This window comes from Sus scrofa, chromosome X, assembly GCF_054392235.1.
Source record: "Sus scrofa isolate SSC_HxYL_T2T_F1_AM1 chromosome X, Sscrofa_HxYL_maternal_Yorkshire_Landrace_v2.0, whole genome shotgun sequence".
NCBI classification, from domain to species: domain Eukaryota; kingdom Metazoa; phylum Chordata; class Mammalia; order Artiodactyla; family Suidae; genus Sus; species Sus scrofa.
Window position 1 is genome coordinate 8,644,158 of NC_139401.1, and position 13,271 is coordinate 8,657,428.

General features: G+C 42.0%; 1 protein-coding gene across 2 annotated transcripts in view; it reads right to left on the bottom strand.

The window, feature by feature from the left end:
* LOC146394458 (anosmin-1) overlaps nt 1-13,271 on the bottom strand; it is a 201,539-nt gene that overhangs the window by 162,423 nt on the left and 25,845 nt on the right. For both annotated transcript variants that reach the window (XM_085007096.1, XM_085007097.1), the window contains exon 2: nt 1,806-1,853. In XM_085007096.1, the coding sequence (XP_084863222.1) occupies nt 1,806-1,853 (48 nt within the window). The remainder of the gene's footprint in view (nt 1-1,805; nt 1,854-13,271) is intronic.

The window sequence follows — 13,271 nt, forward strand, 5'->3', positions numbered from 1 at the left end:
CCATTCACCTCATCAACCTAAAGATCAAGAGGAAAAGCCTACACGGTCCCTCCTAAATCTCAAAAGAAATGCCAGCTCTAACTCCAAAGGAGATAAGCTCTGATCAACCTGTGAGATCCGTCCCCATGGATTCAGACTAAAGATGGTTCTTAAATTTACACTGTCTTTATAACAGATTCCAAAGTTTCTGGTGGAGTTAGCTGTCACTTATTGATTCCTTTTTGCATTCTGGCAAAAGGAATTGATCCTTGTGCAATTCCGACTCTCCTGTCAGCCTTGATCAGTCAATTACAAAATACGGTTCAACACTCTGTATTCCCTAGGGCCGCAATGTTCTCTAATTAGGATATTTTTAAAGCAGTTCAAATGAACCTCTTCCATTTGGATTTCAAGCGTGTAAAAATGAATTAATTGCTTGATATGATAAGGAGAAAGGGGGGCAATGTAAAAGAATACTGATATAGTAAGTTATCATTCATGTACAACCCAACTAACAAAACTGGGCAAAACATTACTGATGAAATTCAGTTTGTCTCATAGCCATACATATGCCACCCCCACATACACACATCCTTTCCTGCAAGGATGACATAAACAAATTACACATACACACACACACACCAAAAAAAAAAAAAAAAAAACAGCTGAAGAACAACTAATATAATAGATACCAGAAAAGGTCTTACCAGAGCAAATGCTTATGATACCATATAAAAAGACTAAAAGGATCATAAACCAGACATCTCATTTCTCTCCAGGATCTAGAGAGTCAGAGCTAAGCAAAGCTGACATTTACCAAATGTTTTCGCAGTCACATAATTCTGTTCTGTTTTTCATAGCATTCATGTGGATTAAATGATACAACGCACACGAGGGTCAGAATGTAGCATTAGAATAAAGTTTTAGGTTTAGAAACATTATTCTCCCATCATTTACTTTGAGATGATATGTTTCAAAGACCTTTCAAAATAATACTGTTCTTCATAAATACGCTATTTCATATGATTGAGTATTGCTCAGATGAAATTTTGGCTGTCAAAGAAAGGAAGGCTTTACTGTTTAGTCTAATAGTAGGATCCATGAAAGAAATCTCATCAAACACTCTTACAATCCCAAAGTGCTCCAGTATTTAAAGCAAGCTCAAACTTTATTCACTTATATAATCTGAATGTAAAAGCTACTTTCAGACTGGAACTAAATCATCTATTACATTTTTTTAAGATTATGATGTTTTGGGACTGAAGCAAGAAATTTATGCTTTGAAACATATGAATGAGTATAATGACAACTTTAGAGCATGTGTGTGCAACAAAAAATACTCAAAAATGGAAGAGACTGCTTAAAGAATCAAATTAATTAACCAGCAACTCCTACACACAAACAAAATAAACACACACAAAATAACTTAGGACAAAATAGAATGCATTAAATCTTCTGGTCTAACCCGAAGATGTGTCCCCTTAAAAAATGTTTTGATCAAAGAGATGACAGAATAAATACACAAATAAGGTAGTATATAGAAATATTGCTACATGCATCACAATCGCAATAGTGGCTACACTAACTAAATCTATGCAAGTGATAAAACCTCATAGAACTATATGGACACATTGTATCAATGTCAATTTTCTGCCTGTAATATTGTTCTACAAATACATGAAGTGCGATTATTGGTATAAACCAGGTAAAAAGTACATGCGATTTCTCTGTACTAGCTTTGCAACTTCCTGTGACTCCACAGTTGCTCCAAAATTTAAAGTTGTTTTTTTTTTTTTTTAATATTGATAAAGTTGTAGGCAACATACCTTAGAACACTGCTTGTGATTCTGGCACCAGACCAGGGAACCATTGTTCTGCAAAAAAGAAAAAGATATATTGACTCATTAGACAATTTTCTATTTGAAAACGAAATACACCTGTCTGTGTATGATTATAATTTGAAAATATTTGCATTGCAGTTCCGTGGCCACCTAGCAGTTAAGGATCCTGTGTTGTCACTGCTGTGGCTTGGGTCACTGCTGTAGCTTGGGTTCTATTCCTGGCCTGGGACTTCTGCACACCATGCGACGCAGCCAAAAATTAATTAATTAAAAGAGTTGCATTAACAAAAGACAAATCTTGCCATTGTGATTAATGTCTGTCCTTATGAAAGAGAAAATGAGTTTCTAATGGAAATCCTGTTTTGTTCCTGACTTCATGATATATATATATATATATATATATATATATATAAAATGAAGATTTCATGTTGTTTCAAAAGGAAAACTGAGTCATCTCTTGGGGTGTGCTGAGCAATAGAACACATACCGGCAGGAACATGACTCCTAGACATTTCTTCCGTAGTAAGCAGTTTGAGTAAATTTACCAGCTGGCATCCTGGAGGCTTTCTATTCCAACCAATTCAGTGATAAGACTTTGAGCCTGACAGTCAGATCCCACGGGAAAAATCTTCTGTCTCCTTTTCAGCTGGCTGTAACTGACAAGGGACTTCCTATGTCTGCCCCTCAGTTTATCCATCTGTAAAGCCTAAGGACAGTATCTCCTCTGTGAAGTCAGTGGGAGAACCAAGGGAGGGAATCTGTGCAAACCACTCAGCATGGTCTGACAGTCAGTCACTCAGTATATACCAAACACCAGGACGATAATCTTCTATCCCTAGTATGTGAACTTCTGCTTGAAACTTGTTATTCCACCTGACTACATTGTTGGTGATACTTGGGTTGTGTTATGTAACATCACACTGTGCTAGGCTAGGGTGGTAGGAAGCAATAATAGAAGCCGATAATGAAGATGTTGTGTCCTCCAGTTCTTTGAAGTTTGGGCATGAGATGAAGTAGTCCATTTCTTATGTTTGAACACCTGAACTGTTAATTTTAAGAATAGCAGGATAAACAGAATGGTATTACCTTTCTTTGCAGCTAAGAGCAATGAACATGGAGCCAATGAGACGTCTTTTAGAAAATATTCTTGTAATAAGTTTATTGATATAGAATTCACATTTACAGAAGTCACTCATTTCACGTGTACAGCTCAGTGGGTTTTAGTGTAAAGGCTATGCAACCATGAAGGTTCATGATGTGTGGGCCTTTCCATCACACCACACAGAAACCCGTACCTCTTACCAATCCCTCCCCCTCCCCGGGCCTGATGACCATTAATCTCCTTTCCTTCTGATAGATTTACCCAGTCTGGACATTTCACATAAGCAAAATCACACGATCCGTGGGCTTCTGTGTGTGGCTGCTTTTATAAAGTTGTACGTTACATCAAATGCCACAGTCTTGTTGCTTCATCCATACTGTCATCTATGTCAACCCTTTGACCTTTCTCATTGTCAAATTCCCTTGTGTGGATATTAGCTCATCCACTCCCAATAAGACATCTTGACATATCCCATCCGCAATAATATATCCTAATAATATTCGATTCCCCGAACCACTGGGTAGATGTCAACAGTATAGGGTTAGAAATTTTCCTCTTTTCTGTGAAGATCATGAGGCCAAAAGGTCTCCGTCCCACAGGAAAGCTCTAGCTCTTCAATCTCTCCATCACACCGCCCTAACGCTCTGCTCTACAGGCTTAACTCCCCCAAAGGCTGCATATTCCTATGATTTTAGATAAGTCTGGGATCTGCTGCTCATCCCTTTACCAAGCCCTCCTCATCCACAGCTCTCATCTCTCTCACCAACGTTCATCAGGCTCATAAGCAGGGGCTGAAGCTGGAGCTGAATACAAACTTGGGTGAGGTTAAGTCTGATCCTGGGAGGGTTTATACCAGCGACATCATTAGGTTGGGCAGAGGCCAAAGCTGGACAAATAGAGCATGTGGTTTAATTTGTGGAAATGACATGCTTGCAGAAAGAGTGCATGAAAGAAGACATTATGGGCAAACTGGTGTATCATAAAAGGAGCCGTTGGCCTGGTGACACACTCAAAGTTCACAGGGGGGTTAGGTGGACTGCGATGTCATAAACAGGGTGACAACTGCACAAACAGCAGGGGACAAATGTTGAGAAGTATATTATTATGGGAAAGCTGAGAGGAGGGTCCAGGGTAGCATTGGAGAACTTCTATCCTCATCAAATTTTCTAGGAAGGGTCCTTCCTCCTTGTCCCATGCAGGGGTGCATCCTGCTGGGACCTCCAAGGGCCACATCTGTCAGAGCACATCCTGGTCCCATGGCAAGTGCTTTGTGCTCCTGGCCCAGAGATGGAAACCAGGGAAGTCCCTTCTAAAGAGACTCAAGGCTAAAGTGAATGGACTCCAGTTTGGATACAAGGTCAAGGCCAGATCTTTACTCACCAGGATCATGTTTCTGAGGACCTTCTGCCTCTCTGAGTCAAGTCAGAGGGTCTGCTCCTTGCTCTGAGAACTTTGACCTGGGACCAGCTTCCACCTCCTTCCCATCCAGGTCTTTCCTTGCCTGGAGAGCTAGGAAGGACCTCTGCAGCCCTGCCTCTGCTGCATTTGCAGGATCACTCTCGAGAGATGAATCTTACTCTCTCCTGCTGGGATCTATTTTCTCTGATCTAAGTCTTAGCTCCTCAACCAGTGTGTGGTCCAAGAGACTGGCCTTCCTGCTTCCTCTTTGCTTGAAAGTTTCCCTGGTTCTCAGAGATGGCATCCATCCAAGGCCAGGCGAGGGTAACAGAGTGAAAAAGTAGGCTTGACAACAGCCGCTTGTCCCAAAAGAGCAGTTGACAAGAATACTATTAATGGGATATGATGCCCCTGACATGGTCATTATCAAATAAATGATGTTATGAGGACACGACTGGCCACTTCTACATGGCAGGCACTTGCTCTGTGTTTGACATACTCCCGCCACATAATCATCCCATGTGTGGCACAAGCTTCGTTTATCTGTTTTACACTAAAGAAAGCAAGAGTCACAGAGGGCCACTGAAATAGGCACATCCTGAAGCCAGTGGTTAGACTCAACAGTGACTGCCACACTGACGAAAGCTGAGTGAGACAAAGGGTGACGTTTCGCAGTGGGCTGTGAAGGAAGCTCCAGATTTACAAGCCTGGAAGGAGGTATGGGTCCAGCTGGTCCTGACCGTCATAAGGACATCAAGTCGATGGGCTGGAGCAGAGACAAGGAGAGGAGACCGGTGCACAGGTAGAAAGCAGATCACAGTGGAGTTTGGCTTATCAACGGAAATACTTTTTTTTTTTAATTTAGTAACTGTCACAGGGTTAAAAAAAATTAAGGATGAGAGCTGTGAGGAGCTCTGGATATGGCATACCTTGGTCAGAAACCTTTTTGTTCCCTTTGTAGGTAAAATGGCCAAAACCTTAACAGCAAAACCACAAAGAACCTGTCAAAGATTGCCTTAAGTAGCCCAGCAAATGCAACCTCTGTCTACTGCCAGGCCTACCCAGAGACACAGTGCCCCCATCCTATTGGCTCCAACACCCCAAGAGCCACAAAGCCCATCTGGTATTTACACCTTATTGGGAATTAACATCAGTGCACTCCCTCAACCAAAGCATTTTCATTCGAAGCAAAATTTCTCATTAATCATAAAATGAAAAGCTGTCATTAGAAAGAAATATTTGGGGCAAGAGCAAGCAGCCAAGAATGATTATTACGATTATAATCATTTTTTTTTATTACTGAAGATAGTATGTCATGGCTTGCTTGGGAAGATTAAAAAGATAATCCATGTATGTCGCAAAATGTTTGGCACAAGGTAGATGTACCAAAAAGGGAAAAAAAAGCCATTGTGATTAGTGATGTGCTTGTTTGCCATTGTTATTGTCTTGAGGAGTGGGGGAGTGACCTTGGACTTTAAGATCTGCCAGCTCCTGAGTGCAACAGGCATTCTATGCTAACCCCTTCCAGCTCACTAGTGAGGCTCAAAGGCAGGGAGGGTCTTTTCCCCGAGTGCTGGCAATCTTCCAATGGTTGCTAATGTGATGAGGGGGCAACGGTAATATTTTTGCTTTCACTGCCTTTGATTGGCTGTTTGTATAGCCTTGAGGGTGAATGGTCTATGCATTTTTACCATTTCTGTTTTGGAGAGTTTACCCCTTTCTGAGCAACGGCAGCAGCTATTAGAACCAATTAGATTGAATAATCATTTGTCTGTAATAGACACTGTAAAATTTCTTCCAGGACATCACTTGTCTTTTTGAATTTATTCATGGGGTTTCTTTCAAGCAAAAATGTTCCCCCCACACACATACACATTTCCTCCCCAAATGTATCTCTATTTCCTTTTTGGTTTTGGGCTTTCCTTTTTTTTTCTTAAAATAATCCCCCCACCCCTAGTCAAAGTTTTGCAGCTGTTCTATGCTTTTGCCTTTATTAACCAGCATCTGCCATATGATTTAATTCATCTCTACATAGAACTTCTAAGACCCCTGCCTGATGGCATCAAGGATGTCTGTAAATCCCCGAGTAACTCCAGCCACTGTGTTTTGGCCAGGTGTGCACCTACATCGCACCATCCACCTGCTTACCTGGAAGCTTTCTGAGCAGCACAGCAATGGAAAAATACAAGAATCCAGTACATTTCGACATCCCGCCTGGGGGGAAGTTTTTAGCCAGATTACGATAGGCTTCACCAGTTAAGCCGCTTGACAACACAAAATAAAATACAGTATGGGCAATAAAGTCTCATTCTGGCTTAGAGCCAGCAAAATAAAGAGACAAAGTACATGAGGCATGAAAGGCGTTTGCCTCTAGAATCATCACTGTAACCTCCAGGTAGGATCAGACAGCGGGACTTTGTAATTATACAAAGATTACATCCTGTATTTTATTGGTTTAACTAGATCAAACATGAATGCCAGTCAATCCAACTTTCAAAGAGTTTATATAAGTTCAATCAGCTGCACCCAGACACTATCTCAATGACATTTTCAAAGTCTCTCCAGTCCTAGCCTTTTGATTTTTTTCCTTAAAGAAAAATAATTCTTCAAAAGCTTCAAGTAAAGAAAACACTTCACTCAAAGACACCCCACAAGGGAAGGATAAATGGAGATGAAAACTAGTTATCTATATACAACCACGTGAAAAGAAAAAAGAGAATTAGAAGAGATCCCACGTTTTTTAGCATAAGCAGGTGTTGGAGTGGCAGGGCAACAAGGACTGGCGAGTGTGCCATTTTGAAAAAGGAACACTGAATGACTGTCCAAGAGCAGGACAGAACATCTGACCTGAAACTGTTCCAGAAAACCCATGAGACCTAAACTTTACCACTCCACCCTATGAAACTACAAATAATTTGCTGTGACTCTCAACGATTTTGTTTTCCTGTTCAGTGTAAAGTGTTTACTTTTAATTTTTTCAAATTGTTATTTCCCCAATACAATTTTTTTCCTACTGTAGAGCATAGAGCATGGTGCCTCAGTTACACATACAAGTATACATTCTTTTCTCCCCCATTAGCATGCTCCATCATAAGTGACTAGACATAGTTCTCAGTGCTACACAGCAGGATCTCATTGTTAACCCATTCCAAAAGCAATAGTCTGCATCCATTAACCCCAAGCTCCCAATCCATCCTCCCCCTCCCTCTAGGCAACCACAAGTCTATTCTCCAAGTCCATGAGTTTTTTTTCCTGTGGGAAGGTTCATTTGTGCCGTATATTAGATTCCAGAAGTAAGTGATATCATACGGTATTTGTCTTTCACTGACTTACTTCACTCAATATGAGAGTCGCTAGTTCCATCCATGTTGCTGCAAATGGCATTCTTTTGTCCTTTTTGATGGCTGAGTAGTATTCCATTGTGTATATATACCACATCTTCCCAATCCAATCATCTGTCAATGGACATTTGGTTTGTTTCTATGTCTTGGCTATCGTGAATAGTGCTGCAATGAACGTGCAGGTGCATGTGTCTTTTTTAAGGAAAGTTTTGTCTGGACATATGCCCAAGAGTGGGATTGCTAGGTCATATGGTAGTTCTATGTATAGTTTTCTAAGGTACCTCCATACTGTTCTCTACAGTGGTTATACGAGCTTACATTCCCACCAATAGTGCAGGAGTGTTCCCTTTTCTCCACAGCCCCTCCAGCATTTGTTATTTGTGGACTTATTAATGACATTCTGGCTGGTGTGAGGTAGCATCTCATAGTAGTCTTGATTTACATTTCTCTAATAATCAGGGATATTGGGCATTTTTTCATGTGCTTGTTGACCATCTGTATATCTTCCTTGGAGACATATCTATTCAGGTCATTTGCCCATTTTTCCATTGGGTTGTTGGTTTTTTTGCTGTTGAGTTGTATGAGTTGTTTGTATATTTTAAAGATTAAGCCCTTGTCAGTTGCATCATTTGAAACCATTTTCTCCCATTCTGTAGGTTTGTCTTTTGTTTATGTGTAAAAACAAAAGACCCACAATTGCCAAAGCAATTCTGAGGAACAAAAACCAAGCAGGAGGCATAACTCTCCCAGACTTCAGGCACTATTACAAAGCCACAGCCATCAAGATACTGTGATCCTGGTACCAAAACAGACATACAGACCAATAGAACAGAACAGAGAACCCAGAAATAAACCCTGACACCTATGGTCAATTAATCTTTGACAAAGGAGGCAAGAACATGAAATGGGAAAAACGTAAAGCTTTTAAAAATGAAGGCATGTTTTAAAATTTAGGAATTCGTTTTAATCCAGAACATTTTCCTATTATTTTGGAATTATGGAATAAAAGAGTTGATTTCATTTACTATGCTGAGGATATTCCCTTCCATTGCCAATACGCTCCCAAGTGTCTCATGTTTTCAACAGCATCTAAAAGAGGACTTCAGGAGACCTGAACTGAGACTAAGCATTTCCACGGCTCGAAAGATTTTTTTAAAAGTGAATCTTTGTCGCTGATCATCACAACTATGTATTCATTGAAAATATTCCTCAGGAAGCTTACGTGCATATTACTAAGTGAGAGAAGCCCATCTGAAAAGGCTACTTATTGCATGATTCCTACTCTTAGACATTCTAGAAAAGGCAAAACTCTGGCAACCATAAAAGGATCAGTGGTTGCCAAGGGTTGAGGAGGGTGGGGCATGAACAGGCAGAGCCGAGAGGGTTTCAGAGCAGTGAAACTACTGTGTATGATACTGTAGCGGTGAATGCATGCCCTTATACCTTTGTCTAAACCCAGAGAATGTTCAAGAGTGAAGCCGGGTGTAAACTATAGACTTGGGGTGATGATGACATGTCAGTGAAAGTTTATCGGTGAAGCAAATGTACTACTAGGGAGGGATGTTGATGACAGGAGAGCCTATGCCTATGTGGGGGCAGAGGATATATGGAAACTCTTTGTATTTTCTGCTCAGATTTGCTGTGCACCTGAAACAGCTCTAAAACCCAAAGTCTACTTAAAAAGAAAAAAGAAGCTATGTGTTTATAGCTGCTGTTTATAAATAAGATTTCTTTCAAATGTATAGATCATCCTAAGTAAATACACAGGCTTGTCATTAACCAGTGCACCTAAAAATATTTCTCTCTGGATTCTACAAATCCCTCACAATGAGTTGCATTCTATGGGGAAATACTATTTGATCACACACAGACACCTCTGCAGACGCCCAGCCTTCCCTGCTGGCCCCCTGCCACCGGAATGCGTGCCCTGGCCATAGTCTCTGCTTCTCTGCTTTACCCCTGGCAGCTTGCCTGGGAATGAGAACCTTTGTAAGTGCTGTCCTCCCACCCAGACCTTGTCTCTCCCCAAGTCAACTTCCATACATCCTTCAGGTTACTGCAAATGCCACTTCTTCCAGGAAGCCTCTCCAGACTCCCTCTCCCTGATGGCAACAGCTCCCCTGTTGCACGTGCTCTCGTGGCCCCCAGCACGTCTCTTCTAAAGCACTCCATCATGGTTGGCAAGTCGAAATGTATGTGTATTTCTTTTTCTTAATGATCACCGCCCCCACCTCCACTGTCACCTATGACCTCCTTGAAGACAGCGTCTGTCTAGATCTCCCCCTCATCGTTGGTGCCCTCATAATCTTCACGGATATTGATTGAATCAATACATGAATGGAATACGGAGTCACACACATGGATTGAAATGTTCACCATGAGGCCACTAGGAACTGAAAAGAATGCCAAACACATTTTTCATCTTTGCTGGGTAGAGCTTTTAGGAAACAGCATCATTATTTTGCTTCCTATAGAGTAAAGGCCCAAGATATTTGGCGTGAGTGTATGAAAAACAGAGCAAACAAGTATATTCAGAATCGGGTACCAATTATTTAAGAAATAATCATGTGAATGATCTTTTTATAGATGTACCTAAAATCATCTAAAGTAAATTTATAGCATGGGAAGTGTCAGGCTATGCTATACGGGAAAACATTACGTTTTATGAATACTTTACTATGAGTTTTCAGAAGACCTATGTGCACAGATTCTATCTGTGGGAGAGGACTAGATGAGAAGGCGCTTTTTTCCACTTCCTGTCCCTGAGAGAATGATAGGGCCCAGCACGGAATGTGAGATAACTGGCTTCTCTTACCCATCTTCCAGCAACAGCCTTACAACTTTAATCTCCTCCAAGAGGCTGCATTGCCTCATTCATTCTTGCCACAGCTACGATTCTGGATATACACTCCCTCGATATAAATTCTATTCTCAAATATTACCATATTTGGTAAGAGCAGTTATATCTTCAGGAGAAAATTCTGATAAACTGTGCACTCTCCAGAAAATCACACAAAGCCCTGGAAGATTTCAAGACGGAATCAATGACACACGCTGATAAATCCAACCTTAGGTAGCTGTAGAGAGAGAGCATGAAATGTAATCCCTAAAATTTAGTAAAAGACTCGTATTACAAAGAAAGGGACACATGAGCAATAGAGGACCCCCAGGGGTGAAACAACTACAGCCTTGTTCCTGGGGAACCTAAAACACAAAGAAACATCTGTATGCATTTTCTTCTTCTCCCCGCTCCTCCTGCACAGCAGGGATAAGAAAAAAGTTTGATGAACGCAGACCTGAAGGCAGGCATGCTCAAACATCACTCTCAAGTGTTTACTTCGCTTGTACATTGTGTGGATGCTCCCAATTCCAGGAACCTCTCACCAATCACCACGCCTGCCCATCTAGAGAGTAAACAAACACGCAGGCAATGAAGTACCCAGGTGGGCAGGGCTCAGGTATGGGGTTCTTGGGGTAGGTATGGCTGCCGCAAAGTGCCGGAAGGGTTCTTTCCAAGGTGGGTGATGTTGGTCGGCCATACCTGCTTCTGTTTCCAGCCCTGACTTCTGAAGTGTCCCTGACTTTCCTTTTAAGGATTGATGGGTGTCTGGGTGATAGTGGGAAAGACAAGACTAGGAAGAGAAGGGAGGAGCTATAGGGGAGGCCAGCATGCTCAGACATCAGTGGAAAGAATAGAGAAGACAGACAGAAAGGGGCCCCAAGCTCTGGGGTAAGTGGCCTCCTAGGTCCCTGGGCATAAACATGAGACGTTAAAAGCCCTTTAATATGAAAGCACATTTTTCTTTTGTCATCAAGAGGTGAAGGCGAACCTGCACTGTTTAAGATTACAGCCCAGCCACACAAGAGCCATTGGCGGGAGAACTGCCACCAGCCGCCAGTGTCCCTCAGCTGTCCCTCTGCTGGGTGTCTGAACGAGGAGGTGGCACTTTTCTGATTCTAGGATGCTACACTTAGTTCTATAGCTTCGGTTCAGTCTCCATGGTAACGAGGACTGTCTCACCTTGGACGTGGGGTCCCCACAAACATCCCAGCAGTCCACAGTAGTTAGAGACGAGGCACAGGAAGTCTGGTGGGAAAGAGGAGGCACTAAGTTCTTGAAACAGGATTCGTGACGAGGATCCACTTGTCTGGACCTAGAACATACCCTTTCAACACCCTTAGGCATGCTGCTGAGATATCACACCCCATGGGGACACACCACCCAGACTGGAGACTTCAGATGGTTTCTGAAGTCGGGGTGTCTTTTATCACAACTGTGATGAATGTACCAAAGTCACTGGGGGCCAGGTGGCAGTCATGACATGGAGGTCAACCTTTCACACGTGTCAACATGTGGTCCCGGCTGTGCACACTATCGCTATTTAAACTGAGTTGTGTACCTTGTTGGTTCTACACGTGATGGGTATAAGTACCATTAAAAGGTGATTCCTGCTGTGGCTCAGTGGGTTAAGAACCCAACTAGAACCCATGAGGATGCAGATTTGATCCGTGGCCTCCCTCAGTGGGTTAAGGATCCAGCATTGCCACGAGCTGTAGCATAGATTGCAGATGGGGCTCAGATCCCATATAGCTGTGGCTGTGGTGTAGGGCAGGAGCTGCAGGTCTGATTCAGCCCCTAACCTGGGAACTTCCATATGCTGAGGGTGCAGCCCTAAAAAGACAAACAAACAAACAAACAAGTTAAAAGATGATTAAAGTAATTACACTAAAATTTGTCATGGAAAGGAAAAATTATTCTGTTCTCAGAAATGCAAAGAATAAAGAGGTGTAGTAAATATTCATTGTGGAAACTATTCATGGAACTTTCATATTTTCAAATGTTCTTGCTACCAATAACTAATACGTCCTAGGATTTAAGAAGGAATGTGTCATATGTGGATGAATCTGTGCTCCACATTCTTATTAATTAATGTCTGCAGAAAAGGATTCACCATCTCATGCACAACTGCAAAGGAAGGCAGAAGAAATTACCACAGCTCTTGAACCAGATGAAAGGTGTTACAAGAGATGAGTGAGGCCAAATGGTGCTTTGTGAAAGATGATCGCTAAACCATGTGTCATTATTTATTATCATTTTAAAAAAAATCTTAGGGTTACATAGAAATGGATATCCTGTCCACAGCTTCTTAGATCCAGTGAAATCTTGTATCTCAATATATGCACGCTGGCTCTCCACAAAGCCCCTCCTTCTCTGTATGACACATCTTTTTTTTTTTTTCTTTCTTTTTTCTTTCTCTCTCTGTCTCTCTCCCTTTTTCTTTTTCTTTCTCCTAGGGCTGCAGATGCAGCCTATGGAAGTTCCCAGGTGAGGGGTCAAATCAGAACTAGAGCTGGCCCGGCCTACACCACTGCCATACCAATGCAGGATCCGTGACCCACTGAGCGAGGCCAGGGATCGAACCTGCATCCTCATGAATACTGGTCAGATTTGTCTCCAGTGAGCCATGACTCCCCTGTGACACATCTTGACAGTCCCTCTTTTGGGGGCCGACCCGCTTTCCCCAATCGGCATCCAGGAATGATCAGTGAGGGATTTGCAGAGTAGATCACTCTTTTCTAGAAAGTGGTCTGGGAGGATAAGGTGCAGGG